Source organism: Equus asinus, chromosome 13, assembly GCF_041296235.1.
Source record: "Equus asinus isolate D_3611 breed Donkey chromosome 13, EquAss-T2T_v2, whole genome shotgun sequence".
Taxonomy (NCBI): Eukaryota; Metazoa; Chordata; class Mammalia; order Perissodactyla; family Equidae; genus Equus; species Equus asinus.
This window is the reverse complement of record NC_091802.1, coordinates 57,327,966-57,355,062: the sequence shown is the minus strand read 5'-3', so window position 1 is coordinate 57,355,062 and position 27,097 is coordinate 57,327,966. Positions and strand designations below refer to the sequence as shown.

The following is a 27,097-nucleotide window of genomic DNA, read 5'->3' as shown; positions in this document are numbered from 1 at the left end:
GTGCAGGCATGCAGGCCCCGCCGGTGACCTCTGGCTGATAACATACGTGGCCAAGGGCAGCAGAGTCCTGAGCCAGGGCGCAGGGTGTGCCCGCACTGGGATCCCAACTTGGTGCAGCCCCGCCTCTCCACCGGGGCTCGTCACCGAGATGACGGCACAGCACAGACTGCCCATCCCAGAGGAGCCTGCAGTGCCCTGAGGAGAGGCCAGAAAGTCCGGAGCTGAATGCTGGGCGCTGCGTCCTCCTGTGGTGCCCAGGGCCGCCTGAGGCATTTGGTCTCCCCCTGTCTCGAGAGCACTGTCCAAACTGTCCCCAAACGGTGGCTCCTGTCTGTCTCTGAGCTCCCTAGAAGAGGGGTTGGTGCCCCAGCCACCTGGGCACGGGCATTTCCAGGCGTCCTTACTGGTGGTGGTTCCCTGGGGCTGAGTGAGAAAACAGAAACCAGGCAGGGAAGGGCCTTTTCTCAGGTTTGCCCCAAGAAGCTAAGAAGACCCCTCCTGGAAGTCCTGGCGAGGTCTGGGCCCCCATTTGGAGAGGTCCCTCCCTGGGGAGTCCATCTGGAGGTATCCCCCACTGTCCACTCACAATTGAAGACCCTCCCTGCAGATGCAGACTCAGGCATCTACCGTCCCGATGTGGCGGCGACTTTGAGGGACCCGCCCCCACCCCGTCCCCTGAACTGAGCCAGCCCGCTCCCAGGAACACTCTTCCTTCCTCCGGACGTCTGCGTGGCTCACTCCTGCCACCCCAGCTGTCTACACCCTCTCTTCTCTTGCTGCTTCGAGTGTCTTCGTGGCGCATGTCACTCCCTGGCCCCGTACATCTGCGTGCTTCTCGTCCGGCTTTCTCACCTGTCTGGGCGATTACCAGCCAGCATGGTCCCATCCCGTCAGTCCTATGCTCTGAGAGAACAGGGGCTGCTCCCACCATCAGGATGGTGACAACTCAGCAAACGTCCGGGGTCGTTACAGTTGTTCTTGACAGTTTACGTCATCCCCCCAAACAGGCCCACCTCCTCCTTCTCTGAGTTCAAGTCCCCCCAAAGCCAGGCTCACCCTCACCCTCTCCCAAACCCTGCCCCCACCAGTTCACGCCACGTCATCCATGCCAGGTCACGATCGTTGGGATTGGCTTCAGGGGGGTGTGTTTGGGGTCCCTGGGGACACAGCCGACGTCCCCTCCCCGGTTACACCACCAGCCAGCTCTCCATCCCTTTCTGGGCCTCAGGTGCTTCTAGACAGCTTAAAGGCTGGACTACATCACGGGTCTGTAACTGCGGGCACGGAGCCCTGGGGAGCCCCAGAGGACGGGCCTCAGCAGGGAGCCACTAGGTCTTCCCCCCCATTTCAGCCGGAGGAGCCCCACTTTCCTCTAAGGTCCTGCGGTGGGTTGAACCGTGTCCCCCAAAAACCTACGTCCCAGAACGCGTGATGTGGCCTTACTGGGACAAGGGGTCTTGCAGATGCAATTAAGGCAAGGATTTGAGATGACATCAGCCCAGACTTAGGATGGGCTCCAAATCCGCCAAGTGTCCTCATAATAGAAAAAGGAGGGGCATCTGAGCCCCAGAGGAGAGGCCATGTGACCTCGGAGGCAGCGGTCCAGCGATGCTGCCCCAGGCCAAGGAACACCGGGGCCACCAGCGGCCTCGAGCTTTGGGAGAGAGCGTGAACCTACCCACCACCTGACTCTGGACTTCTGGGCTCCAGAACCGCGAGGGAATCCACTTCTGTGGTCTAAGCCACGCAGTTCGTGGTCATCGTTACAGTAGCCACAGGACGTCAACACAGGGACCATTAGAAGGATGAAAGCTCTGGGCTGCAGGACTCTCAGGGGCCCTTCCCGCTGGCGCTGTCACCCTGTCCTGCACCCCAGCCCCAACCACACTCAACAAATGTGCAACGGATGGGCCGATGGAAACGTGACTGAGCGACTCCAGAACCGTCCAGGGACCCAGAGGAGGAAAAGCTGCCTCATTTTCTCTTTCCTGGAATCACACAAAACCCCAGGTGGTGGGAGAAGTCATCAGGGGAATAACACTGCTCTAAATTTACGCCAGAACATTTGATGATGAAACCAGATCATTTTTCAGGGCAGGCTTCGTGAGGGACGCCCATGCACGGCTGCCTCCCCACGGAGGACGTCCTGACATGAGTAGCACCCAGCTGGGAAGAATTAGGAGACAGCCTGTCACGAAGGTGGCAGGACAGGGTCCTCCAGCACGGGGTTCTTCCCCCATGAGAGTCCTAAAAACATGTGCAGGGTCCTGCACACACACCCCCTTCCCGCGGGGGTAGAGGCAGAAAAGGGGTGTCCACATGTGGCCTCAGAAGCCAGCAAGAGTGCTCAAGAGGTTGTCGTTTTGCAGATTTGAAACCTCTGCATGACTGCACTCAGATCTGATAACCGTCTGCCCGAGGGACCGATGTGGCAGAAAAGCGGCCTTTCACTGGACCAACGCAGTGGGGAGTGGCGCTGGCTGCTCCCTCTCTTGTCTGCAGGATGTTAACACAGTGAGTGGGCATGCAAGTGACCCCCAGCTGCACATGACAAAGTGGACTGGCACAGAGCATCAGACAAATACGGGGTCAGGTCATAGTGGAAGGTCCCCCACACCGCCCCTGGGAAGGAAAAATACGGCCATCTCGCAGAGGGCAGGAGGTGCTCACCTCTGCGGACACTATTTCCAAAATAAGGATGCCCCCCTCCTCCCTCCTCTGAATTCAAGTCCCCCCAAAGCCGGGCTCGAACCTCCCCTGCTCCCAAAAGCCCTCCTGGGCCCTTCTCCATTCTGTCCTCCACGACACGCACAAGAGCCTAAAGACGGCTTGTGCGCTGGGCCTCCGCTGGGAATTCATCCCAAGGACACGATCAGAAGTACAGAAAGATTTATTGTACGAGCACGTTTGCATCAGCACAAAAACAGCAAATGCTGGAAACAATTCGGGTTTACGTAGATTTTCTAAACCCATATGCTGAAGTCCTGCGCAGTCATCAAAATCACAGTTTTGAAGATGAGAAATGCTGAGAATATTAAGTAAAAATAGCAGGATACAAGATGTATGCAAAGACCCTGCTTTCGTCTCACACACACATGTGCAGCGCGCACGCACAGCTCACAGAAAGCGCCGTCTCTGGATGGAACGAAGGTGCGTGTTTTTCTCCAGCAGACTCTCCTGCCTTCTCCTGACGGCCTACACTGAACACAGGTCCCCTCATATTTTCAGGGGATTAAACTATCAACGTGGTTTTTAAAAAGCAGACCTTGCCGATTTCAGGAGGGGGGTGTGGGTGACCACATGCTGGCGGCCCGCTCCATGCCTTCCCCAGAGCCTGGCCCTCCCCATCATCGAGCCCCTCGGGTCCCAGGCAGAGGCCGGAGCCCCCTCGCCAGAAGCAAACCTTCCCAGCAGGCAGGCCGCCGAAGCAGGAGCAGCCTGGGTCTGGGCCTGTTTAAGGAGGAATGTGCTGCACACAAGGGGCCATTGTGAAGGCCGCTGCTCTGACCGCAGGCTGCCGGCCAACCTCTCCCGGCTCCCGAGCGCTTCCTGGTGCACATGGCGGGCCTCGGCCTGAGCAGGGGGCTCCGGCAGGCCAGAGAGCCCACTCCAGCCAGGAACAAATGTCAGGCAAAGAAACGCCGGGGCCCAAAGTCAGAACGAACCCACCCACAGCTCCTACGGGAGGGAACAGGTGCTGCTGTCCGGTGTAGGGGCCGGTTCTGGGCTCAGGCTCCAGGAGCACCCGCCCTGAGCAAACAGAGTGCCTTCCAGGGAGCAGCAAAGCAGGTTCTGTCCCTGAACAGGGCAGCCACCCAGCAGCCACAGTCAGGGGCCTGGGGAACCCAGAAGCATGGTGCCAGGCTGAGGGTGCCTCCTTGCTCTCTGTCCTGAGCCCGCAGGAGAAGCCAGAGGACCCCCCCCAAAGGTGACTGCACAGCGGTCAGGACACACCGAGCAGGTCCAGGATCATGTGCCACTCCTGGGGTGAGCTAGATGCAGCCCCTCGTCCTGCTCCTCAGACAGGGCCTTAGGGTGGGCAGAGGGGGTCTGGCTGTGACGGACAGGGAGCTGGGAGGGTGCAGGTGGGGCAGGGAAAAGCCTCTGGAAGGAAAAGGAATCAGGACAGTGGGCCATTTAAATAACAAATCCTCCAAAGGGAAGGAACCCAAGGGAAGAAAGCTGAAGGGACCCAGCTGAAGAATGAGTGAACTGGGGAGAGCAGGGGCTCGGGACAGGGTAACGCCAGGCAGAGGGAAGTGCAGGACACAGGCCCTGTGTGCCTCGAGGGGAGAGCCAGCCAGAGGATGGTGGGGAGGATGGCAGGGTCCTGCGGCCCTGAAGCAGACGGCACCTCTTAGGTCAGGGCCAGGAGCCAGGCTCCCACAGGAAAGTGACCCGACCACAGCAATCCCCAAGCCTCCGCTTCCTCGTCTGCTGAGCTGCAGGCGCTGACAGGACGACATGGTGGTGCCCGTGCAACGATCATTACTGCTGTTGGTACAATTATAATTGGTACCATCTGCATGTGTGCACCCCGTGGTGGGCATGCACCATGCACATGTGGTCACTCCACCGACGGCTGAGGCTGCACTTGCTTTACCCGTCCGTGTCCATGACAGCCACAGCCACGGGCCAGCATCTGCCCCTCTGCCCTTGGGCCTCTCCTGGTGCCCAAGCCTGGAAGGCAGGAAGAAGTTAACACTGCTCCATGACTCCAGCAGCCTTTAGGCCCTAACTGGAGGGTGGGACAACTCTGGGGTGCACGGTGCTGCGGGGGCTGAGCTCCAGCTGCCCACAGCCAGCGCCTGCTAGGAGGCCCCTTAAAGGCCATCTCCCCTCTGTTTCACTCCCACACTCGGGGACCCCCGGGATCACCTCCCCCTTGAATCCTTGTCTCAGAGGCTCCTGGGGGCTCGGAGCACCCCTGAGGGTTCAGTGGAGGAGGGGATGGCTAAGGGGGCAGGTAGGGCAGGGGTGGGGACGCAGGCTCAGCACAGAGGAGGACGCAGACAGGGAAAGTGGGAGGGGAGTGCCCTCAGGAAGTAAAACCGTCCAAAAGGAAGAGCTTAAAAATAGACGCTGAGGCCGCGCGGAACCGAGCGGACAGTAAACAGCCCGTCAGCCAAGCAGCACCGTCGGCGAGGCACGTGTGTTTAACAACAATGACAACGACGGCAAGAGGCAAAGTCCACACAAAGGAAGAAGGCAGAAGGTGCCGGAGCCCACGGCTCAGCATCCCTTGCCCTCTGCCTTCCCCACGGCCAGGCCTGGCTGCTGCAGGGCCAGGCACAGTCTAGGAGCTGCTCAGAGCCGTGCCCTGTGCCCTGTGCCAGCCCCATTCTGCCTCCAGCTCCAGCTCGGGGCCCCGCATGGTGGCCGAGGGCTGATGGCTGCCCTGGGCTTGTCTGCACACGTGGCCAGCTGAAGGCAACCTGAGGTATGCGGGCAGCGTGCACACGGCCCCAGGTCCCGGGCTGTCCCACCAGACACAGGCCTGCATTTCAGCACCCAGCACAGTCTGACCAAGGGTCTGCCCTGTGGCCTCTGGACAAGGAGGAACCAGCTGGACCCACTTCCACTTAGCCCCGGGGAATGTGCAGGGAGAGCAAACAGTGTCCCTGAGAACTTCAGATTCACCAGGGTCTCGACGCCCAGGGGAGACCACTCGGCCCCAAGTAAAGAACATGAAGTCACCCTCCTGCCCCTCGATTTATTCTGGTGACTGTCTTTTGCTCTGGGTGTTAGGAGGAGTTGCTTTCTCTCTGCATCTGGTGCCCTGGGCCTGGGAGACACGAGCGCTCCGGGGGCCCCTCCCCCTCACGGTCTCCACCCAGGCGGCCTGCGGAACAGGATGGGCGAAGGAGCAGGTCTGACATGCCCCACCTGGGCTGGGTTTCCCTCATGGGGCCGAGAGAAACCAACGAGCCCCCTCTGTCCTTCCCAGGCCAGAGCTGCTGCGCTGCCACTCGCTGAGGGGGACCCTCCATGCAGCCCGGAGCACAGCAGCCCTTCCCGGCCCGTGACATTTTCGGGCACAAGAAAAGTGCAAAGTGGGAAGCGGAGAGCTGGTGACCCCAGCCCCTCCACTAGGGACACAAACAGGACTTCCCGTGACGGGCAGGGAGCCCAGTGGCAGCTGTGGTCACCAGCTAGCCCCCTGGATCGATCCCAGACCTCCTCTTCTCCCCAAATTCATGATGTTACTTTCTTTCTGGAAGAAGCCCTCTAGCAACCTGGCAGTGAGGACGTCGGGGAAGCAGCCCCAGCTCCCAACCCCCTCCCCGAGTCCAGCCACCCAGAACAGGACAAGAGGTCCTATCCAGTTCCTTTACAGCAGCTTCCAGAATCTGCTATGCTATCTGCAGAGGACACTGGTCCAACAGTGGTCCCCAAAATGGTACGTCTAAGTCCTAACGCCCGGAACCTGTGAAAGTGACCGTATTTGGGAAAAGGGTCTTTGCAGGTATAATTAAGGTAAGGATCTCGAGCGGAGACCATCCTGGATTAGGGTGGGCCCTAAATCTTCCTAGAAGACAGAAAAGAAGACACATGGAGAAGGCCACGTGAAGACGGAGCAGAGATGGGAGGGATGTGTCTACCAGTCAAGGGACGCCAGGGACCACCGGCAAGACCAGAAACTGCGAGAGGGGCCTGAACAGACCCTCCCTCGGAGCCTCCAGGGGGGACCAACCCTGCCCACCTCGATCTCAGACCCGGCTCTGGAACTGTGGGGGGCTAGGCCTCCCCTGTTTCAAGCCCCTAGGCTGTGGCACTCTGTGAGAGCAGCGCCAACACAGCAGCCGAAAGAGGAGGAGGACTTCCGACGCCACTCGGTCTGCTTCTCCAGCTGTGCATCCTAAGCCACTCCCCGTTGTGATCCTCCAGCTCTGAGAAGGGCCACAGGTGCCCTAGAATCAGTTTGGCCTGGCGGGAAGGAGCCTCACACCCCTCGGCCCACGTCAGCCCCCCAGCTCCCCCGACCCCGCACAGCTGGTGAACGCCACCCTCCACCCCACGGTCCCTTCCTGCCGCTTGCCCCTGCCTGGCCTCAGGGCTCCCCCCATGTCTGCCTGGGGCGAGGGCCCATGCATCCAGCCCACTGTCATCAGTCAGGGCGCCTCTGCACTCCCAACAGGGTCCCAGCTGGGGCAGCGAGCGATCTGGTTGCCCTACTTACAGTGGGTGAATTACTGGTGTTCACCTCCCCCAACAGGGAAGGGTCCTGGGCAGACAGCACAGCCGCTCCTCCGCAGGTGCCATTGAAGCCACATAGTGACTTCTGCGTCAAGAAATCTCCCTACGTGGAGTAGAACCCCAATAAAGGCTCTGAGGAACCCACTTCCCAGGCCTGGGGCCAGCCATGCCTCGCAGGGGGCCACTTCCCCGGGATGAAGGCCTCTCTGTGCTGGCTCCCCCCATCGGCCCAGTCCCCCTGGTTGCGACTACCCCGGGCCATTCCGGGCAGACTTTAGAAGTCAGCTGAAGAGGCTGGACTTGCTTTTTTCCTTGACTAAAAGCTACAGGAACATGAGCTGACATGGGCCAAGAGAATGACCTGCGCTGATGGACCCATCTCCCCTCCTCTGTCACACCCACTGTTGGTCTCTCCACTGACCACGCTGTGGTCCCTCCTCCAGAGCAGCAAGGGATGCGGGCCGCAGCTCCGAGTGCAGAGATGCAGGAAGAGGGGGAGGGGTTTCCTGACCCAGGGTGGGGACGGCAGGGCGGCTTCACAAGAAGGGTGGGGATGTCTCCCTGAAAGGCTGAGGAGCAGGGTCTAAGGAGGATATAGGGCCGCCCTGCCTGGAGGGAGGCCCCCCCCCCGCCCCCTCCGGGACAGATGACCTTTGGCCTGCCAGCCCCGACCCCGGGGTTCTGTCCAGGAGAGAGAACTGCCTTGCAGGTTCCAGGATGGAGCACAGGCCCTCCCCGCACGAGGGGCCCCAACCATCTTCTCAGCCCATCTCCTCCTCCTTTCTACCTCCACCCTCCAGCCGTCCCCACTTCCCAGATGGGGAGCCCCCCAAGTGCTACACCTTGGGATGCTGCCCAGCCCCCTGGACCATGAAGCAAGGACCAGCCCATCGCGCCCTCCATGAAAGAGGCTCTGCAAACCAACTCTCCCTCGGTCCCCGCCTCGTGGGCTCTCTCCCACGTGACTAAGCTGGGTGCAGACCAGGACCTGGAGACCCTCAGGTACGTGTCGGTCAGTCTTGATGGCACTGGACTGAGCTGCCAGGCTGGCGGTCAGCAGGTCCAGTTTCCTGCTCTTCCCTTCTCGGTTCTCAGCCCGGCGACCGTGCACCCGGGTGGTGGTCATCCCCGATCCGCTGGGGCACAGGCACCACCCCTCCTTCCTCACCCCACTGAGCACTGGGTGAAAACAGTAAAAGCACTTAAAAAAATGCAAAAAAACAAAAAAAAAAAGCCTAACACTGGGGGCTTGGCCCAGGTGGAGCCCTCCATTAATCACGCCACCTGCTGAGGGACGCCAGAGGGACGGACGGGACTTTGTGCTGTGGCCTGGGGGCGGGCAGCAGGTGGGTGCTGCCCAGGCCAGTATGAGCAGTGGCCTAATTACAGGGCAGGGCAACCCCAGGCAGCAGAGTTCAGGCCCCGGTCAGCCTCCGGTCAGAAGAGCACCCAGGAGTCCAGCTGCTGCCCTGGCCCCCTGAGAAATGAAGTGTGGAGGGCATGACCCCAAACTGGCCGTGCTGGACCGGACAACAAGCTGGAGACTCTGTGACCACAAAGCCCTGCGTGCACCAAGATGGCCTTCCAGGTTCGGCTCCTGCTGGTCCTGAGGGTGGGGTGGACCTGGTCTCTATCCTCAAGGACACGAGGGGTTTGGCAAAGCAGGAGGGGGATGGAAACTAAAACAAGGAGGCGGGTTCATTGCGTGGGAGAGGCCACAACCAAACACTGAGAAGATTCTGGAAGGGGCCCCGAGGGAGCAGTAGCACCTCCACCAGATGGGCCACCCGGCTATTCCAAAGAGCCCAGGTAGGGCCCGAGCAAGGCCGCCTGCAGGGCTCTCACACTCGAGGCCCTCCTGGGCTCTCACCAGGGGTGACAAACTCCTGGCAAACTCCACACACCCATCCAGAACTCGAGAAGACCCCTGGAAACCTGAAGCGAGCTGGGCATGGCCTGCAGGCTGGGACAGACCACCGGGCGGTGGGTCAGAGGGTCGGATGGGACGCTACCACACTCTCTTTATACAGACAAGGAGGCCGAGGCCCGGGGAGGCCAATGGTCACTCAGAGTTTGGCCATGAGGGACATCGAAGCCTGGTTTCCGGATCCCCACTCACCCCACACCCAGAGCTCTGTGGTCCCCGAGATGGGCCGCTGTAGCGCGCTGACAGAAGCCCCACAAAGGTATGTCTGTGCCCTGATCCCAGAACCTGTGTGTGTGACCGTATTTGGAAACAGGGTCTTTGCAGATCTAATTAAGAGTCTCGAGATGAGATCATCCTGGATTGAGAGTGGGTCCTAAATCCAATAATGAGTGTCCTCCTGAGAGAGAGACAAGGAGAAGACAAGAGACACAGAGGACAGGCCGCGTGAAGACGGGGAAGAGGCAGGAGGGATGTGTGTACAAACCCAGAACACCAAGGGGTGCGGGCACCCAGCAGCCAGGAGAGAAGCCCGGGACGCGCTCCGCCTCGAGCTCCAGAAGGAACCAACCCTGCCCACACCCTGATTCCGGACGTCTGGCTGCAGAACTGTGCTGGAAGCCCCCACTTTGTGGTGCTGTGTTACGCGGGCCACAGGAAACTCATCGCTCACTCCGACGCCATCCACCAAGCCTTCTCTCCCACCAGAAGCCCCCGACCGGCCTCTGCCCTGAGGCTCCCAACTGCGCAGGGCACATCCAGCCGCTGCCTCCAGGCAGCAACCAACTCACGCTCTCCTTGTTTCGTTCTTATGAGCCTCCAGGTGTTCACCTGCGCCACACAGTTTTAGGGGAAAAACCTCCTAAAGGATGAAACAGACCGTCCTCTGGGCAGGGTGGGCACTGAGCCCCAACCGCCCCCAGAGAGTGCCCAGCCCTCACTGTGAGCCCGGAAGGCGTCTTCCTTCTGCCTGCACTTTCTTCCCGAGAGACGAAGGGCCTCTGGGGCAGGCAGTGTGCCTGCTGGGCCACAGGTGGACAGAAAAACTACCCCCTCCAGGGCCATACCCCATAAATGGACAAACCCTCAACTCTGCTTACAGCCTGTGGGAGAAGGAAAAAATGAGAGCTGTTTACAGCAAACTCCAAACCGTCAGTGCCTGGGAGCTCCTGGGAGACCTCCCCCACCCCACCCCACCCAGCCCCATGACCTCTGACCTGCCTGCCGGCCACCTGGGGCCCAGCTACTAGTCATCACCTCCCAGATTCCCACCTTGTGAAGCCCCCAGACAGCCAGGCCCTGCCAGGCCACCAGCTGCAGGGGACTTGGAGGAGGAACAGGGCCAAGCCCTTACCCACTTAGAGACTGCCTGGGGTCCACCACACCAGCAGAGACCCAACCCACCCACCGGCCTGAAAGATCCCCGAGGGAGACGTCCAGGGCAGCAGAGGGAAAGAGCCTGCAGGAAATGGGGCTGCAGGCAGGAGTTACGCTTTTCTTAACTAAAAATGGAGAATTTTAGCCAAGTTGTCCTCGGCATGACTGCCCAGTGTGGGAGGGTGAGGGAGTTCTGCAGACGGGCCAGAGCTTGGGGACTGCCGGGAGAGGCACTGAGTCGCCAGAAGTGCTGTCTCCGCCCCACCCGAGCCAGGCAGATGACCCCTCTGGCCTCAGTTTCCTGGTGACAGACAGGAAGGGCTGGACTGAAGGGCCCCTTCCAGCTGGGCCACTGTAGGCCCCAGTGAAGGCCGTTTAGAGTCCTGCACCAGCTCCAAGTGAGTCTTGCTGCTCCTGTAACGACTGGGTCCAGCAATTCCCAACACGTGGCAGAGCTGGAGGAGCCCGCCCACGGGGGACAGGGAGGGCCAGCCCACCTCCCCTCCTGGGCAGACGGGCAGGACCAAGGCTCCGGCCACATTCCTCTGCGGCCGAAAATGCAGCTGCCTATGGTGCCTGCAGAGATGTCCCCAGCAGCCTGCGCCTTCAGGCAAAGCTGCCTTCACCCCACCCAGCTCCCCACTCTGGAGCTGGAAAGAGCCAGCAGGGACCCAGTGGCCCTCGCTCTGTGCCACCCACTAGGGGACCAGTCACTTCCTGGGTCTCTCAAACCGGCGTGGGAGTTCGGATTGGATAAGCTGTTTTTCTTTTTGACAATGAACCTTTAAAAGTGATATTTATTGCTCTTTTCCTGACTGTAAAACCAGTTTACGTGCAATGCAGAAAATCTGCAAAACACAGAGAAAAACACCTATAAACCCAAGTCCCAGAGAGCCACCGTCAACATTTTGGCCTGCGCCCTCCAGTCCTCTGACTGTGTATATACGTGTGTGTTCTTCAACGGGCTCGTGCGTGACAGGCTCTGTGCTGCTCTCCACGTAGCATCACGCAGCTCCAAGCTCTGCACGCTCCCACAGTCATTCTCTACATTCCTTTGCAGTTCTAAAGTTCTGGTTCCAGATCATTCTCAGCTCTGACTGTTGATCAGAATCATTTCTGGGTCTTGTGAAAAAACAGACTGCTGGCCCCTGCCTCTTGGAGGTTCTGGCTCAGGAAGGCCGGGTGGGCCTGGCACCCCAGGGTGTGTCCCAGGGGCAGGCAGTGAGGACCTCTGCCCTCCCGTGGGCTCACAAGCCTCCTCCCCACCACCACCGCCCCCTCCTGAGAATCCTCAAGGAGAAAACCCTAAGCACCAACCACCCTGGAGGCAGCCCTGGCCAGTAACCCCACACACCCCCACCTTTCCAAAAGTCACCCAAGGTCACTGTCCAGCCTCAGCTGCCACCACTCGGCTCCCGGGTCGGTCACAAACCAAAGGACGTACTGGGCACTGCTGGGAGCAGAGGTCCATGTGACGAGGGGGCGTGTCAGTCACAAGGCCCCAAAACCTGCCCAAGGCCCACGCTGTGTTTACCTTACAGAGAACGTCCAAGAGGCCCAGGGCCTCCAAGATAACTCACCTGCTACAAGGTAACTCGCAGGCAGGGGAGAGGCCGGCGCTGCCGGCCAGGGCCCCACCTTGAATCTCCCGCTCATCCCTAGAACAGCTGTCACATTGCTCCCCGATGGACAGTCACCCTCCTGAGGAGCCAGGCTTGCTCACGCTTGTCCCTGCTATGGGCTGAATGTGTCCCCCAGATTCATACGTTGAATTCCAACCGCCAGGTGATGATGGTAGGGGTCAGCCTTTGGGAGGTGACGAGGTCGTTGGGGTGGAGCCCTCGTGACGGGATTAGTGCCCTTTTAAAGGAGACCCCATGTGGACACGGCAAGAATACACAGCTACCAACCAAGGTTCTCACCAGACACCAGGTCTGCCGGAGCCTTGATCTTGGGCCTCCAGCCTCCAGAACCGTGAGGAATAGACGGGTGCTGTTCAGGCCGCCCAGTCAGGGGTATTTTTGTTATCGCAGCCTGAATGGACTAAGACAGGCCCCCTTTCCACTAGGGCCTCGGGCCCTGCCTGGCACGTCCCGTAATTCTGAAGTGTTTGTTGCTTTGAGCCTTTAACGGTCTCCGTGTCCTGAGTGCCCTGGTTCCGTTCACTCATTCGATTCTCACGAAGACGTAGCAATTTTACCCATGCCCTCACTTCAGATGGGAAACCAAGGCACGGAGAGGCAGGAGCTGAGCCAGCATGCTGAACCACCCCACCTCCAAACCCCGCCCCGGCCCACAGAGCCAGACTCTGACAGCAGACGGTGCCCCCTATGCACTGGCTCTGCGTACATGGCCCCTCCCAAGCCTCCCAGCCACCCGGCAAGGTAGGCACTGTTATTCCTGCTTCAAAAACATGGTCACCGAGGGCTGGCCCTGTGGCCTAGTGGTTAAGTCAAGCATGCTCCAATTCAGCAGCCCAGGTTCGGTTCCCAGGCACAGACCTACACCACTCGTCAACGGCCATGCTGTGGCAGCATCCCACAAACAAAATAGAGGAAGACTGGCACAGATGTCAGCTCAGGATGAATCTTCCTCAAGCAAAAAGGGAAGATGGGCAACAGATGTTAGCTCAGGGCCCATCTTCCTCAGCAAAAAAGAAAAAAACCATAGTCTCCATGTTGGAGAGCTGCAAGGCTGGGAGTGGAGTAGAAGCAGCCCCCGCCAGACCCCAGGCTCTGGATCCCTGGCTGTTCCCATCCACCAGGGACAAGCCGACCAAGGTTTCCACATAGCCAGGCAGGGTCTGCATAAGCGATGGGGCACAAGGGAGGGCTGGGGGCAGGTTTCAGCAGTAGGAAGCAATGGACGATGCAGGTATGGGGTCAGGAGGACCTGGGTCTGCCTCCCGGTGTGGCCTTGGGCCAGCTGTGACCTGTGTGAGGCTCTGTGACCTGTCCACCTTGCTGGGCTCCAGGAGGACTGAGAGACGCATATAGAAAGTGCCCATCTCAGGGCCTGGCACACAGTAGGTGCCCAGTAAAGGAGCCGGTTATGGAAAAGAAGACCCGCACAGTCAGAGGAAGCGCCTGTGAGCCACTGGGGGGGAGGGGGGACAGCTGAAAGGGCCGGCACTTGGGTCAGAGACAAAGAATGCGGGAGGGAGGCGGGGAGGGAGAGGCCGGAGCCGACAGCTGGCTCCAGGGCAGCTGTTTGCAGGAGCCTGGCTTCACCATTAAATATTAGGAGAGATGTAAATATTTGAGGGGGGCCCCCCAGCCCAGCCTCTCGGGGCTGCAGCCAGGGCAGGCAGGTTTCCTCCCGTACCAGTGTCCCCATCCCCCCAGGCGCCCCAAGACTTGGGCCGGAGTTGGGGTGGGGGCAGCAACCCAGGAGGAAGGGGACACAAGGCCCCCTCCCCTCTCTTTGCTGCACCAGGCCTGCAAAGGTGCCCAGGAATGATGGCCTTCCCCGTCTCCCCCGTGAGGGGCCCCCGGCCTGCCAAGGGTTTCTTTTCAGTTTTGCAGAAAAACAAAGCAGCCCTTTCTGGGGTCTTCTGATGGAGGCCAGGGGTCCAAAGCTGCCACTCCAGACTTCAGCCCACTCCACCCCCACTAAGTTAATACCCGCTGCCTCTCTGCCGCCTGGATCATTCACTACCCACGCCCCTGCCGGCTCTCTCAGCCCCCTGACCAGGAGGACAGGAGCCTGGATCCTCTCCATGTCCCCACTTACACTTGCAAGCACAGCCCTCTGTTCCCACCTCCTGTCCCAGTGCCGAGAGCACCTGGGCCAGGTATGGGCCCAATAGGGTCTCCCCAACAAACTACATGTTGGCAGAAATCGCAAGAGAAGCCAGTCAGCATCATGTGCCTGGAGACCCTGCCCGGTAAACTACCCGGGACTCTGGTTAGGTGCTCCCTCCTCCAGGAAGCCCTCCTGAACCTACCCCTCTCTTGGGCTCACGCCTGGAGCCCCAAAACCTAGAACAGAGCTAGCACTTAGCTGGCGCCCCAGACAGCTGTTGAATAAACAAATGAACGAGCCGGCCGCCCCTCCCACCGCGGCGATCCTCCTCCTGGCCTGACCGAGGACGGAGGGACTCCAGCACTTCATTTTGAACTGAAGGAAAAATCCAAAACCCAGCCACTTTAGTACACTCCTTCCCCTGACTTTTAACGTGGGCCAGGAGGCAGGCGACAGCAGAAGAGGCTGCCCCTCCAAGGCTGGTTTGGAGCCAGGAAAACTTGTATGCTTTTACTGTAGATAATATCGGTCTCCGGGGGACCCAGGGCAGGGGCCCAGCCCACCCCTCGCGGGGAAACTGCCCACCCACGTGGAAAGGAGGGCCAAAGATCCGTGCTCAGAGCTGCCTTCCTGCACCCAGGGTGGGGCCAGCCAGGGTACCGGACGAGAGCCTGCCTGGGGAGTAAGGAAACCCATCAGGACGGTCAGAACCAGAAACATCTGCACCTTCCAGGTCGCTGCCTGAGGGAGGGGAGTCAGCAAGGCGGCCGGACCCTAGCAGACTCACGCTGCCCGGGACTGCTCCTCTTCTCGCTGAAAAGAAAGAGGAGACTGGTCCACCACTAACCTCCCGCGAGCAGAGAGGGGGCTGTCTGTTGCCTAGGTGGCTCCCTTCCAGCTTCCCAGGGGACCCTCAGCTGCAGCCTCCCACAGGAGGTGCGTCTCCTGGGGTAGGGACACAGGAAGCTCTAGCTGTGTGGGCGTGGGGGGCACTACTGCGTTCAAGGCCAGGCCCTTGATTTTCTGGGTTTTGCACCCAGTGCTGCAGGCCTGCATGCCCCGCTGGCCCAGAGACACCAGGGGCCCGGAATGCCGGGACGGGCTGTTAGAGACTCAGGAGACAGGGGATAGGCAGGGAAAAACCCCAAACTCCAGCAAGAAAGAGGCAGAGCGAGCGTATTTCCCAGCTCCCCGCCTCCCCGGCAGCCCGGCTCTGGACGCAGCACCGGGGTGGGCGTGGAGGGCCCACTGAAATGGAGGCCATCCTTTTGTCCTGCTGCACAAATTTCTGGGCATCGGCAGCACTTTAAAAAATGACAACAGGGTGGCGGGTGGGGCCGGCCCTGCGGCCCTGCGCACGCTCCGCTTCGGTGGCCCAGGGTCGCAGTTTGAGGTCCTGGGTGCGGGCCTGCTCCACCCATCAGAGAAAGACAGGCACAGGTGTTAGCCCAGCAACAATCTTCTTCAAGCAAAAAAAAAAAAAAAAAAACCAGGAGGATGGGCAATGGATGTTAGCTCAGGGGAATCTTCCTCACGCACACACACAAAATGACAACAGGGGACTGGCCTGGTGGCATAGTGGTCAAGTTCACATGATCCGCTTCAGCAGCCCAGGGTTCTTAGGTTCAGATCCTGGGCACGGACCTACACACGGCTCATCAAGCCACGCTGTGGCGGCATCCCACATATACAAAGTAGAGGGAGACTGGCACAGATGTTAGCTCAGGGACAATCTTCCTCACCAAAGGAAAAAAAGAAAAAAACAAAAGAAAGAAAAGACAACAAACTTGAAGTTTCTAGAATGTCTCCTGGTCCAGGCCGAAGCAAGCCTCCAGGCTCTGTCCAGACCAAATTAAACAGCCTGCGCCCAGATATGTCCTAGGCGCCAGGGGTGTCTAGGAGCCGACTGCTGGGTCTGTTTGGCTGGAGAGATTACAAATCCTCAGGCTTCTGGGACTGTGTTCCAGAGAGCTCCAGACCATCCAGTCTCACAAGCAACCCAGAGAACCTCCAAATTTGGGTAAAATCAAGAGGGCTTTGGAAAGAAAGCCACTGCTTGACCATCTTTCCTCAGTGGCTTTATCAAGAGAAAGCACAGGAACTTGCCTCCTGGCTGGGTTTCTGGGATGAATCAGAAGAAGTGAAACATCCCGGGGCCACGACCTCCCACGCATGCCCCACCAGAAACCCCTGGCTGCCCAGCGCCCCTTTCCCCACCACCCCACCGTCCTACACACACCACCAGGTCTTCCAGGGTCTACTGCACGCAGCGCACTGTTCCAGCCACAGGACAGTGAGCAAAGACACACAGCCCTGCCCTCGGGGGGCTCTGAGCCAGGTGGGGAGCACCCAGTCTGGCCGGGAAAAAGTTGGGACTCTGTGCTGGGTTTGGGGGCCACCATGGATCCCTTGGGCCTGGCCCCCAGGTCCTCGATGCTTGTCCTGTGCTCCTGTCTGTGCCCCAAAGGGACCCCTCTGAGCAGCAGGCCAGCCCACGCCCAGCACGGCGAGAGAGGGGCATTTGGCTGGTAAACTCAGGCCAGGAGCAGCAGGAGTGACAGCCGAACAGCGGTGCAGGGCTCATCTCAGACTGTGACAGCCCGACCTCTGAGCATGGAAAGAGAAAGAGGAAGCAGGGACCCCAGGCTGCTCGGCCAGTGCGAGCACACGAGGACTAGAGCACACCGAGGGGCGGGCTGGGACTATGGTCCCCTGGCTGCTACAGGCCAGCGGGCACCTGCACATTCGTACAGCCAGGCGCCACAGAACGACGTTTCAGTCCATGACAGACGGCGCATCGGAGAGTGGTTCCCACAAGGTTAGGACCACACAGCCTAGCACCATCTAGGTTTGTGTGAGTGACTCTGTGATGTTCCCACAACCACAAAATCACCTAATAATGGACTTCTCAGGATGTATCCCTGTCGCTAAGCAACACGTGACCGTTTCCCTTGGCGACACTCCATCACGAATGGGCCACGGTGTCACTGTTCCCCACCAGCAGGACAGCCTCCCCGCAGACTGGCCTGAGCAAGTGCCCACCACGTGCCGGGCACTGTACCTGCTGTGCCCACCGCTGACCCCGGGGCTCAAGCTCTGGGGGGCTTGTTTTTCCAGGCATGGAGGCCCCCACCCCGGGCCCGGGCTCCCTACGCCCTCAGCAGGGCAGCGGGGTGAGGAGCTACCTGGCCCCCAAGGTGAGTGACACACGGCTCTCCCCACTGGCCTGAGAAGGGACTGTGCTTCTTGCTCAGAGCTCAGTGCCACAGTCAGGACTCACATAGGGCTGCTGGACAAGGAGGGTGCCAGCCAGCAGGCCCAGTGCTTGATCCCATGGTCTTCGCAGTTGAGCCATCCAGCACGTGCCCACGCCGCTGTTCACACTTGGCCCTTCAGGCAGGCCTGTGGTCCACCCATCTGTGACACTCTGCCGGGTGGGGGATGGCAGAGGAGGCTGGGATGACCTCCCCAGTGAAGGAACCCTGCAGCCCACACAACCCAGCCTCCGCTCTGACGGTGAGAGAGCCGTGGCACGTCCGCACAGAATGTCTGCTGGGTGGAGCAGGGGCTCCCACAGTGTGGCCAAGAGCCTAGTATCTGCCAGACTCAGAGGGACCCCTGGGCAGTGCTGACCATGCTGTCCAGCCTCATCCCCCGGGGGCATCAGACAGGCCCTTGTCTGGGCCTTTGAACACCTTCCATCACCCAGATCCCTACATCAGGAGTCCACACCCACCCATCCGTGCAAACACTCGCCCCCCACCCTCAGCTCCAACAGCAATGGCAGCACCCAGCACATTCCCATGAGCAGGACCCCGGCTCAGGGCTCTCTGTGTATCCCACCTAAACCCAGGACTACCCTCAGAAAGAGGTGTTTATAACCCCACTCGACAGAGGGGGAAACTGAGGCTCAGGAGCTAAGACACTTCCCCTACACCACACAGCTTTCAAACGACAGAATGAGGTCGCCCCCTAAGCATTACACCACAGGGCTCTCGGCTGCCCTGTCCCCCTCGTCCCCCAAAGGCCCTCTCCCTTCGGATGCAAACTCCGCCCGACCGCCTCTTTTAATACCTGCCTGGAGACCCATGCCCTCCAGAAAGCCTTCCCGGACCGACACTGCACAGAGTGGGGTCTCCTGTGCGCACCCCCATCTCCGCCGGCCAGGGCTGACCCTCAGCCCAGCTGCGAAGCCGACCACAGAGGTGCCTCTGCCACCTGGCGCGCGCTGTCTGCTGCGTCCTCACAGGCAGGACAGCGGGCACGCCTGACCCCGTGCTCTGGACTTGAGCACCAGGCCAGCGCTGCAGGTGGCTGTCGGCCCGTGAGAGAGCTGACCCCTCTGAGCTGCGGAGCTGGCACCAGCAGAACCCCAGCAAGACCTACTCCAGTCCAGGCAGCTGAGTGACCTCGTCGCCTCCACGGCTCCAGCCTCCCCCCAGAGGGATGAACTGCAGGGACGTGGTATTCACAAGAGGCCCGAGTCTCGCTGAAAAGCAGGCTTCATCACTCAAGAGGGCCACTGGCACTAATTAGGGACGGGTCTGCACCCATCACCAAGCAACAGGCTTTGTCCTCCAGGGAGGAAACAGGCACCTGGATCCAGCAAACGCAGGAGCCCATGTCCCAGAGGTGTCTGGGCTCCCAGACGAGCAAGCACATCTGCTTGTCCCATCCCCCCAGGAGACCCTCTCTCTGCTCCCACCCCATCCCACCCCACCCCCACCCCCTCTCCTGTCCCAGGCCCAGAGCCCACACTGCCCCCAGGGCCCAGTTCAGAGGGTCCTCCCAGGGGACAGCGAAAATCTTAGGAGGCCAGACCTCCTCTAGGCGAGAGAACACAGCTCTGGGACCAGGCGCCCGGGTTCCGGGCCAGATTCTGTTTCAACAAACATCAAGGACTTTAGGATTCTCTCTCGTGCAAATCTGGTTACAGCAAACACGGCTGGCTGGTGGGGAAAGGAGGCCAACAGCTGGCACTTGGAAAGGCTTTTGTTACACAAAGACCCGCGTTGTAACAGCGTTTGCGATAACAGATCTGGCCTGCATCCACTCAAGAGCACGCCGTGCAACTGCCCAAGCCTCCACCAACCGGCAGCCAGAGAAACCAAGAGGTCACCCTCCTGCCACCGCATCACGTGGACAGCGACGGGGGCCGAGGCCACCTCAAGGCCCATCCGCGCCGGGAAAAGTGGGAAATGAGACTCTCTAAAAAAATTCTATCAGCAAAATAGGAAACACTCTTCTTGCCCCTCCCTGGGGGATCTCCACAGCGCCCCGAGCCCATCCCTGAAGGGAAGGCAAAGGCGGGTGCAAGAGGCTTGTGTCCACGGAGGACACCGCCACCTCTCCGTCCCCAGGGGAGACCTGAACATGACAGACACGTCCAAAAGACAAGACGGGCTGGGTCCCCGTGCCACCGTCCTCGGTGATGTGAAGAACTTAACAATCCCACCCACGGGGACTGAGTGCCTGGCTCCTCCGGGGCAGGGGGACAGGCGGGGAACAAAATGATGAAAAGGATGGGTGCTGCCAGGGCGGGGGGCAGACGTGCCCAGACCGAGGGGCATCAGTGGCATTTTTAGCTCGAGGCCCCCGCTCCAGACATCACACACATCTCTGCCCAGGGCAGCTTCCCGTCTGCCCCGGGGGGCATTCTGCTCCAGGTGGGCACCCACGCCACACCCCACCCCAGGGGGCTGTCCCGCTGCCCTGCATGGCAGGCTGTGCTGGCTTGGATACTGCCACCAGCTCCAAACCACCCCCCGATCAGGGCTCCTCGGCCCCCGCTGCAGGATTCCAGGGCAAGAGATCACCCCCAGTAACGAAAGGCGTCTGGGAACTCGCCCTGCTTTGGTGGTGGCCCCCGGGGCCTCGGTCCTTCAGCCGGCAAGACGTGCTTCGTGATGAGCCAGGTCCGCCGGCCTCAGGAGCCATCAGGGCCCAGCGGCAGCTGCCTCTGAGCTGGCAGTTTCCTCCCTGTTCCTTTCGCCTTACCTTGCAGAAACCAAGACACCATGTGGGCGGCCCCGCAAAGGCCCCCAGCTGGCCCCTCGGAAACCCAGCCGGGCCTCCCGCTCCTCCAGCTCCACTCTTAGCCGCTCCAGCCGCCTCTCCAAGAGGGTCCAGGCTCCCTGACCACACGCCTGGCCCTCCACGACCTGGCCCATCTGATCATGGGCAAGCTGACCCCTCCTTACGCCCCAGCCCCCAACTGGACCAGCTCATTCCGGTCTCCCCCGCTCCTGCCTGCTAGCCCTGGCTGGGAAGCTCTCCTCCTCCTTCCCGCAATCAAATTCCAACTTGGGCCCAAGGTCCGCCTCCTCCACGAGGCCTTCTCCTGGTTACCCAGCAGTGACCTTTCTCCACCCCCGTTCTGCCAGCTCTGAGCACCCACTGTGCTGGGTCACACACTCTCCTCCTTCTCTGATCAGTCCTTCCCCACGGTCAACCAGGCTGTCTGTCCCCAACACCCAGCTCCACTCCACGTTCCTGGGGCACTGAGGGCAGCCGCCTTCCTGGTCCCCGAGCTGGCCATGCGGAGCCCTCACGCACACTCACACACTCACGCTCATGCACACCTCCACTTGGGGAGCCCAGGCCTCTAACGCCCCAGTCCCATGTCGTCAGAGCACTTCAAACTTTCCAGGGCACACGACGCGGAGACTGATGCACACAGAGAACCAGAGGGTCTGAGGCCCCGCTCCCCACAGTGAGAAATCTCCCCCCGGAGTCACAGGGCCGCCAACTGTTGCCCCAGGATGGTCTCAATGAGGCCATTGTCTCCTCTAAATTAGAGGGTCAAGAAGCCGCCTGGGAGGCAGCCGCAGAGGCCGCCACCGCCTCCAGATGGGGCACGTAGGGGTGAGGATGCAGTTACTCACGGGGACCTGAGGCAGAGGCCCTAACGACGTCCATGGCATGAACTGTGACAGCTGTAAGACCACACGACCCCCAAACTTCCGCCTCCCCATCCTGCCTCAGGGCTCCCACTGCATCCCCTCTTTCCCCAGAAATCCCACCCCCAGAGGAACGCTTTGGGGTGACGGATCTGCAAGCCAACCCAACTCCCACAGACCACAAGCACGTACACACGGCGCCAGACCTCAAGGGGGCAGCCGTCTCCAGGTCGGCTAATTCTCGCCCTTGGGCATTTAGGAGAGGGCAGGGCCCCAAGGAGCAGCAGGAAAGTCTCAAAGCAGCAGCTGTAAGGAGGGCTACACTCGAGGCAACCCACAGAAGGTCGCCTAGCGGGGAGACCCCAGCACCAGCAGGCGCCCTGAGATGTCCAGGTGGCCGGGTACAAGTCATCACAGCCCTGCAGACCCAGAACTCCCCTTGTTGGGTATTAGTGCCTGAGTCGCAAAGGCCCTCCCACTACTGAGCCAGCGACAGGACATGCGTCCTTTGCACAGGGTGTGCTGGCCACTGGACCACAACTCCCTCCTGTCTCTTCACCCCCCTGCTCAGGCCAGTCCAGGCCCAGCCCAGAATTACGCTGCTGGGGCTCTGCTTGGGGTTTAGCCGGGCTCTGGTGCCCAGAAGTGCCCTGCCCATGGGGCTAACCCCAGGTGGGCCCTGTGGGAGGTTGGGCTCAGGACACCCAGATCCCAGCTCTGGTTGTGGCCACGGGGGCTGGAGGACCTCCCGGCTTGGCCTGGCACCTGGACGTCTGTAACTTCTTTCAGCCCAGCCTTCTCCAACAGCGGCCCACCATAGGGCTCTGCCCAAGGCTGCCTGGGAGCCCCTCCGAGGGGCGGGGGCTCCAGGTCCCAGCAGAGGCGGGCCCGCCCCTCAGAAATCCGGCCCGAAGTGCTGGAGACTATTGTGTGAGCTTCCCTTCCGACTGCTTTATTTACTCCGCAGGACTGCAGGACGCAGAGCCACAGGCAGTCACGAGGACGCACGGAAGCGCGCACACACATCCCAGAAGCGGGATGCCGCGCTGGTCTAAGAGGGAGAAGCCCCCAGGTCTCTCCGCACTTTGTACACCCCGAAGGGGGGAGGGGTCCGAAATGCGCTCCCCACCGGCACGCAGGCCCCTCCTTCCCCCTTCAGCCCGACTCTCTGGGAGGCAGATGAGGATGTCCCCAGGCCTGGATGGGGGCCGATGGGACGCCCCCCTCTAGACCCCGCCGCGCCCGGGCCGTGTCCGCTCGCCAGCCCTCCGCAGCCGGGATTCGGCTCAGCCCCGGCCCCGAAACTGGTTGGGGGGGGCGGGCGGGGGGTCCTCCTGGGCAGGACTCGGAGGCGGGTAACGACTCCCCCGACCCGCCGCAGGCCAAAGGGGCCCGAAGGCCGACGGGGAGCGCCGGCGGGAGGGGACGGAGTGACTGCCGAGAGGGAAAGTGCGCGCCCGGCAGTGCCGAGGAAGCCCCGGGAGCCCTCGAGGAGGCTGTCGTCGCTCGGCAAACCCAAACAACAATAAAAGGAAGGAAACCCGGGCGCAGCGCGCAGGGGCCGGTGAGGGCGCGCGGTGCCCCGAACCGGGTCCCCCAAGTGGGCGAGGGGGCGCGCGACGGGAGGGTGTCCCAACCGGGGTCCCGCCTCCTCGTCCGCGCTACCGTCCCGCGCCGGGTCGCCCGAGGGGCCTCCGAGGCCGCCCGGCACCCACCTTCGAAGTCCGAAATGATCCCGTCCAGCTGCGCATTGACCGCGGGGTCGGACATGGTGGCTCGCGGGCCGCGCGACGCGCGGAGGGCGGCGGCGAGGAAGCGCCCCGGGCGGCCCGGGCCCTGCGCGCTGGCTGGGGCGCCGCGCCCGCGCTCCCGCCGTGCAGAGCTGGCCGGCGGAGCCCCTCGGCCCCCGGGCTCGGCTGAATGAATGGGGGAGGCGGGCGGGCGCCGGCCCTCCCCGCTCCCGCTGCCCGCCCCGCCCCGCCTCCCGGGCGGATCAGGTTCCCGCACCGCGGCCCGGCCTCCCCGTCTCGCACTGGCTGCTCCGCCCGCCTGTCAAGGCTGGGCCTGGGGGGCTGGGGCCCGAGCGGCCGCCGCGGGGCCAGGCCGAGTCCTGGGCGCCCGACCCGAGCGCCCCCCTTCTCCCCGCCTGGCCCGCGCCCAGGGGACGGCGACGGACACGGCCCCGGCCCCTCCCCCCCGGACGCCCCGCCGCGGCCAGATGTGGGCGGATGTGGAGGCCGGGCGGCGGCGCGGGGGCGGCGCCGAGGGGGGACGAGATTCCTCCCCTTCTCTGGGGCGCAGGGCTCCTTGTGCGGGAGGTTTTATTTACGCAGCCAAACAAAGTTGGCCGCCGCCGCCGCCTTCCCGCGCTCAGCGCCTCCGAGGGTTAAGCGGCGGCGCGCCCGGCTCGGGCGGCAGGACCCGGGCCTGTTGGCTCAGAACCGAGGGGCGAGAGCAAGAGTCACGTGGCCCGGGGCCTGGGGGCGGGGGGACACCCTCCAGCTACTCCCCACCCCACCCTTCCACCCCCTCTGGGGCGGGTGACAGAGAAAGCGGTGACCCACTGAGGCGTGGGCAGGGAGGAGCGCCCCTGTCGGAACTGCCAGGGGCATGTGCGGCCCCCGCCCTCCCCAGGAGGGACTCCTTGAAGGCCGAGGGTAGAGAAGATACCGGGCGGTATCTCAAGGAAGGAGGTGGGGAACGGGGAGAAAGGAGGCTGCCCGGGGCTCCCGTGCCTCAGGCCCGGCCCTGCCCTCCAGGCAGTAACATCTGTGCTGCTCCATCCATTCAACATCGATTAACCCTATTAGCTACAAGGCGGGCAGGTCCTAGGGGCTGGGGACAGAAGGATGAGCTGGAACTTGAGAAGCAACCGGATGCAGTCCTAGGAAAGGCCCTCCAGGTGGGGCACCGACAACAGAAAGGGGGCTCTCTTCCACTCCCCCTGGCTGAGCCGGCAGGCTCTCCTGCCCCATCTCCTCCTCATCACCTTAGATTCAGGGCCTCTGCCCAAAGACAGGGGGCCGGTGAGAATTCATAGCAGGGAATAACCCCCTCCAAGCTGGTGGGCGACTGTGTACTACCGTCCCCTCAGGGTGGCCCGCGTGTGCCAAGAGCTCATCCTGGGTGCCAGGTTGGCCACACCCCTGCCAGCCCCACACCCCCACTTCTGAAAGATCCCAAATGCACAGGGGATGCCAAGGCCCGACTGCCAGCTCGGTGGCTCGGGGCCTCCTGGGCGGCATGTGCTGGGTTCGGTGGGCTGTTTTAAGTAGAGGAAATCGAGTCCTTCCTTTTTAAGAAAAGCAGTCACTCCCTCGCTCATGCTTTGGATATTTTGAACTATTTTCAACCCAGTGAGTTTGTGGACATGGAACTGCAAAACCACAGACATTTCAGAAGTACATCCACCCTCCTCTGCCTGGAGCACCCTAACAGCTTCTGCACCGGCCCGGGGCATTTCGCGTCTGAAAACCAGCCCCTGGTCTCCCCGCCAGTCCAACCCTCTGGGCCATCTGTCCACCCCATAGATGGGAGTTTGGTGGTCCAGTGCCCCTAAGAAACTGCCCAACAACACAGGCCCCTGGGAAAAGGCCCGGTCTCCGGGATGGCATCCAACCTGGGCCACAGCATTATTCTCCAGTGTTTTTATAAAAAGCACCTGGTGGGTGTAGACACACCCATGTGATTGTTCTCCCAGAGAGCTGGCGTGGAGTTCTCCCAGATTAGCATAGGGTCCGCGTATTGTGCATTATTCACTTCCATTCACAGTAGAGGCAGACACACTTATGCTTATCTCCTCGGGGAGCCCAGCCAGGGTGCACGCCTCACCCAAATGCTCCCCTGTGGGAACCCAAAGGACAATGGCAGGAGTGAGCCAACCTCCGAGGCCAGAAAGTGCCCATGTTGGCATGACTCTGCTCCAGAGCCCAGCCAGTCCATCCCCCGCCTCCAGCCCCCTTCACTTTAACCCCTGGGGCCGCTGTTGCCAGGCCGAGACACCTGCAGGTAAGGAGACTGCCCACGCTCCCTCAGGAAACCCAACCCAGCGTTTGACCATGCTCCCAGCCAGGAAGTTCACTCTTGTATCTAACCAACTGCTCTAATTGCACATCACTTACTTCCTCTTTTTCTCCTGTCCTCAGAGAAGATGGGAAACAGCTGGGCACCACCCTTCAAGCAGTAATTACCTTCTCCAAACTCGAAGACGATCCAGTGGCCCCTCGGCCTTCTCTGTCTCCGCCTAAATCATCTGTCCCCAGGCCTTTAATCATCCCCACCCTTTGATCACTCCTGAAGGCCGTGTGCATTCTGAGGCCCCATGACTTTAATAAGGCCTGATCCCCAGAGGGTGATGAGGGATCCCACTCCCCCTTCCCAGGGCATGGGCAGTCAGGGCCGAGGGTGTGACGAACCATCCTGGCAGGGGCACCAGGCACACGAAATGAGCAGCGGCACCAGAGAGTGGAGAGTGAGCTTAGACTTGGCAAGAAAAACAGAACTGTAAGGCCTTGGCATTCTGTGACGATGCATCTCCCAAGGCCCGGCCGGGGGGAAGGTGTCATTAGAGCGCCGCCAGAGGGGCCACCTACCTCCCAAGTCCACCATGAGACCTGTAGTGGGGTGCATGGTAGCCCCCAAAAAGACACAGCCACTCGACCCTCAGAATGTGACCTGATTTGGCATAAGGATCTTTAGGTAAGGAGGTCAAGATGAGACCATCCTGGATTAGGGTGGGCCCTAAATCCAACGACAGTGTCCTTATGTAAGAGGCAGAGAAGCAGAAGACAGAGACAGAGAAAAAGGCCACGTGAAGTCAGAGGCAGACATGGGAGGGATGCAGCCACAAATCAAAGGACACTTGGGACCCCGGAAGCTGGAAGAGGCAGGCAGGATTCTCCCCCGAGCCTTCAAAGGGAGCGTGGCCTTGCCGGCACCTCGATTTCCGATTTCTGGCCTCCACACTGTGAGAGGGCACGTTTCTGCTGTTTGAAGCCCCCAGTCTGTGTGCTTTGTTACAGCTGCCACAGGACACTAACACAGACCTTCAGCTCCCCCTTTGAATCATTCCTTTGGGTCAGAGCTGCACCTCCCAAAGATGTCTGCTAAGCCCCAGAGCCCACTGTGGGTACCGAACGCCGTGGGGCAGGGGCAGTCCTGAGGGAACGTGGGGGCAGGGCGCTCGGTCAGCACGTTTTCACAAGAGAAGCTGGAGGCCAGCGATAGGAGCAAGGTGCATCTGAAGCACAGGGCAGGCCCTTCTGGAATAGGAAGGAGCAGGCCTGAAGAGAAACCCACAGTCAGCCGGGGAGGGAACCTGGCAAAGCATGGGAAAGAGAGAGGGAGGAAACCGATGCGTGGAAACAGCCGTTTGCCTCGCACATCAGTGTCCACGACCCCGAGCTCCAGGTGGGGCTGGGGGAGCGGAGGGGGACCGGGGCTCTTTGCCCAGCCGCTCTGGGCCTTTGGACAGGACACCCTGTGAAGCGGACCTCACAGCCCAGGGCTCCTCCAGGACAGGGGCCATGTGGTCTCCGCTCTGTCTGGGCCTGGCGCACAGTAGGGCCTCCTGAGCTCCAGAGCCTTGGATCCATGGCTGCTGCACCTTACACACACCCCCAGCTCGCTCAGCCCACCACCTCCAGAAGTGGCGCCACCGTCCACCTAGGCGCTCAGGCCAAACGCCCAGGCATGACCCTCGAGTCCTGTTTCCCTCACTCCCCACTTCAAAGTCTCCAGTAAGTTTCCACGTCCAAAATCTCTGAGGACCAGTCTGCATCTGACCTCCACCGGCGCCCCCACGCCAGTGCACCAGTGCACCCCTCCTCCAAAGGATGCTGCCTAATGGTGAACAACCAGCAATCTGGGGGCTAAAAATCCCACCACACCTGATTGGTAGCATTTGCCTGGTTTAGTGGGGGGGAGGGAACACTCCCACCGTGGCCAGTTTCAAGGG

At 61.1% G+C, this 27,097-nt stretch overlaps 1 protein-coding gene across 7 annotated transcripts in view; it reads right to left on the bottom strand.

Moving 5' to 3' along the window:
* SEPTIN9 (septin 9) overlaps positions 1 to 27,097 on the bottom strand; it is a 161,332-nt gene that overhangs the window by 80,289 nt on the left and 53,946 nt on the right. For 2 of the 7 annotated variants that reach the window (XM_070483698.1, XM_044745795.2), the window contains exon 1: positions 22,857 to 23,054. The exons of 4 other annotated variants lie outside the window; for them this stretch is intronic. In XM_070483698.1, coding sequence (XP_070339799.1) covers positions 22,857 to 22,911 — 55 coding nt within the window. In that variant the 5' untranslated portion in view covers positions 22,912 to 23,054. Of the gene's footprint in view, positions 1 to 20,239; positions 20,525 to 22,856; positions 23,055 to 27,097 lie in introns of those variants that run through there. One more of the 7 variants, XM_044745797.2, reaches the window with a different exon arrangement.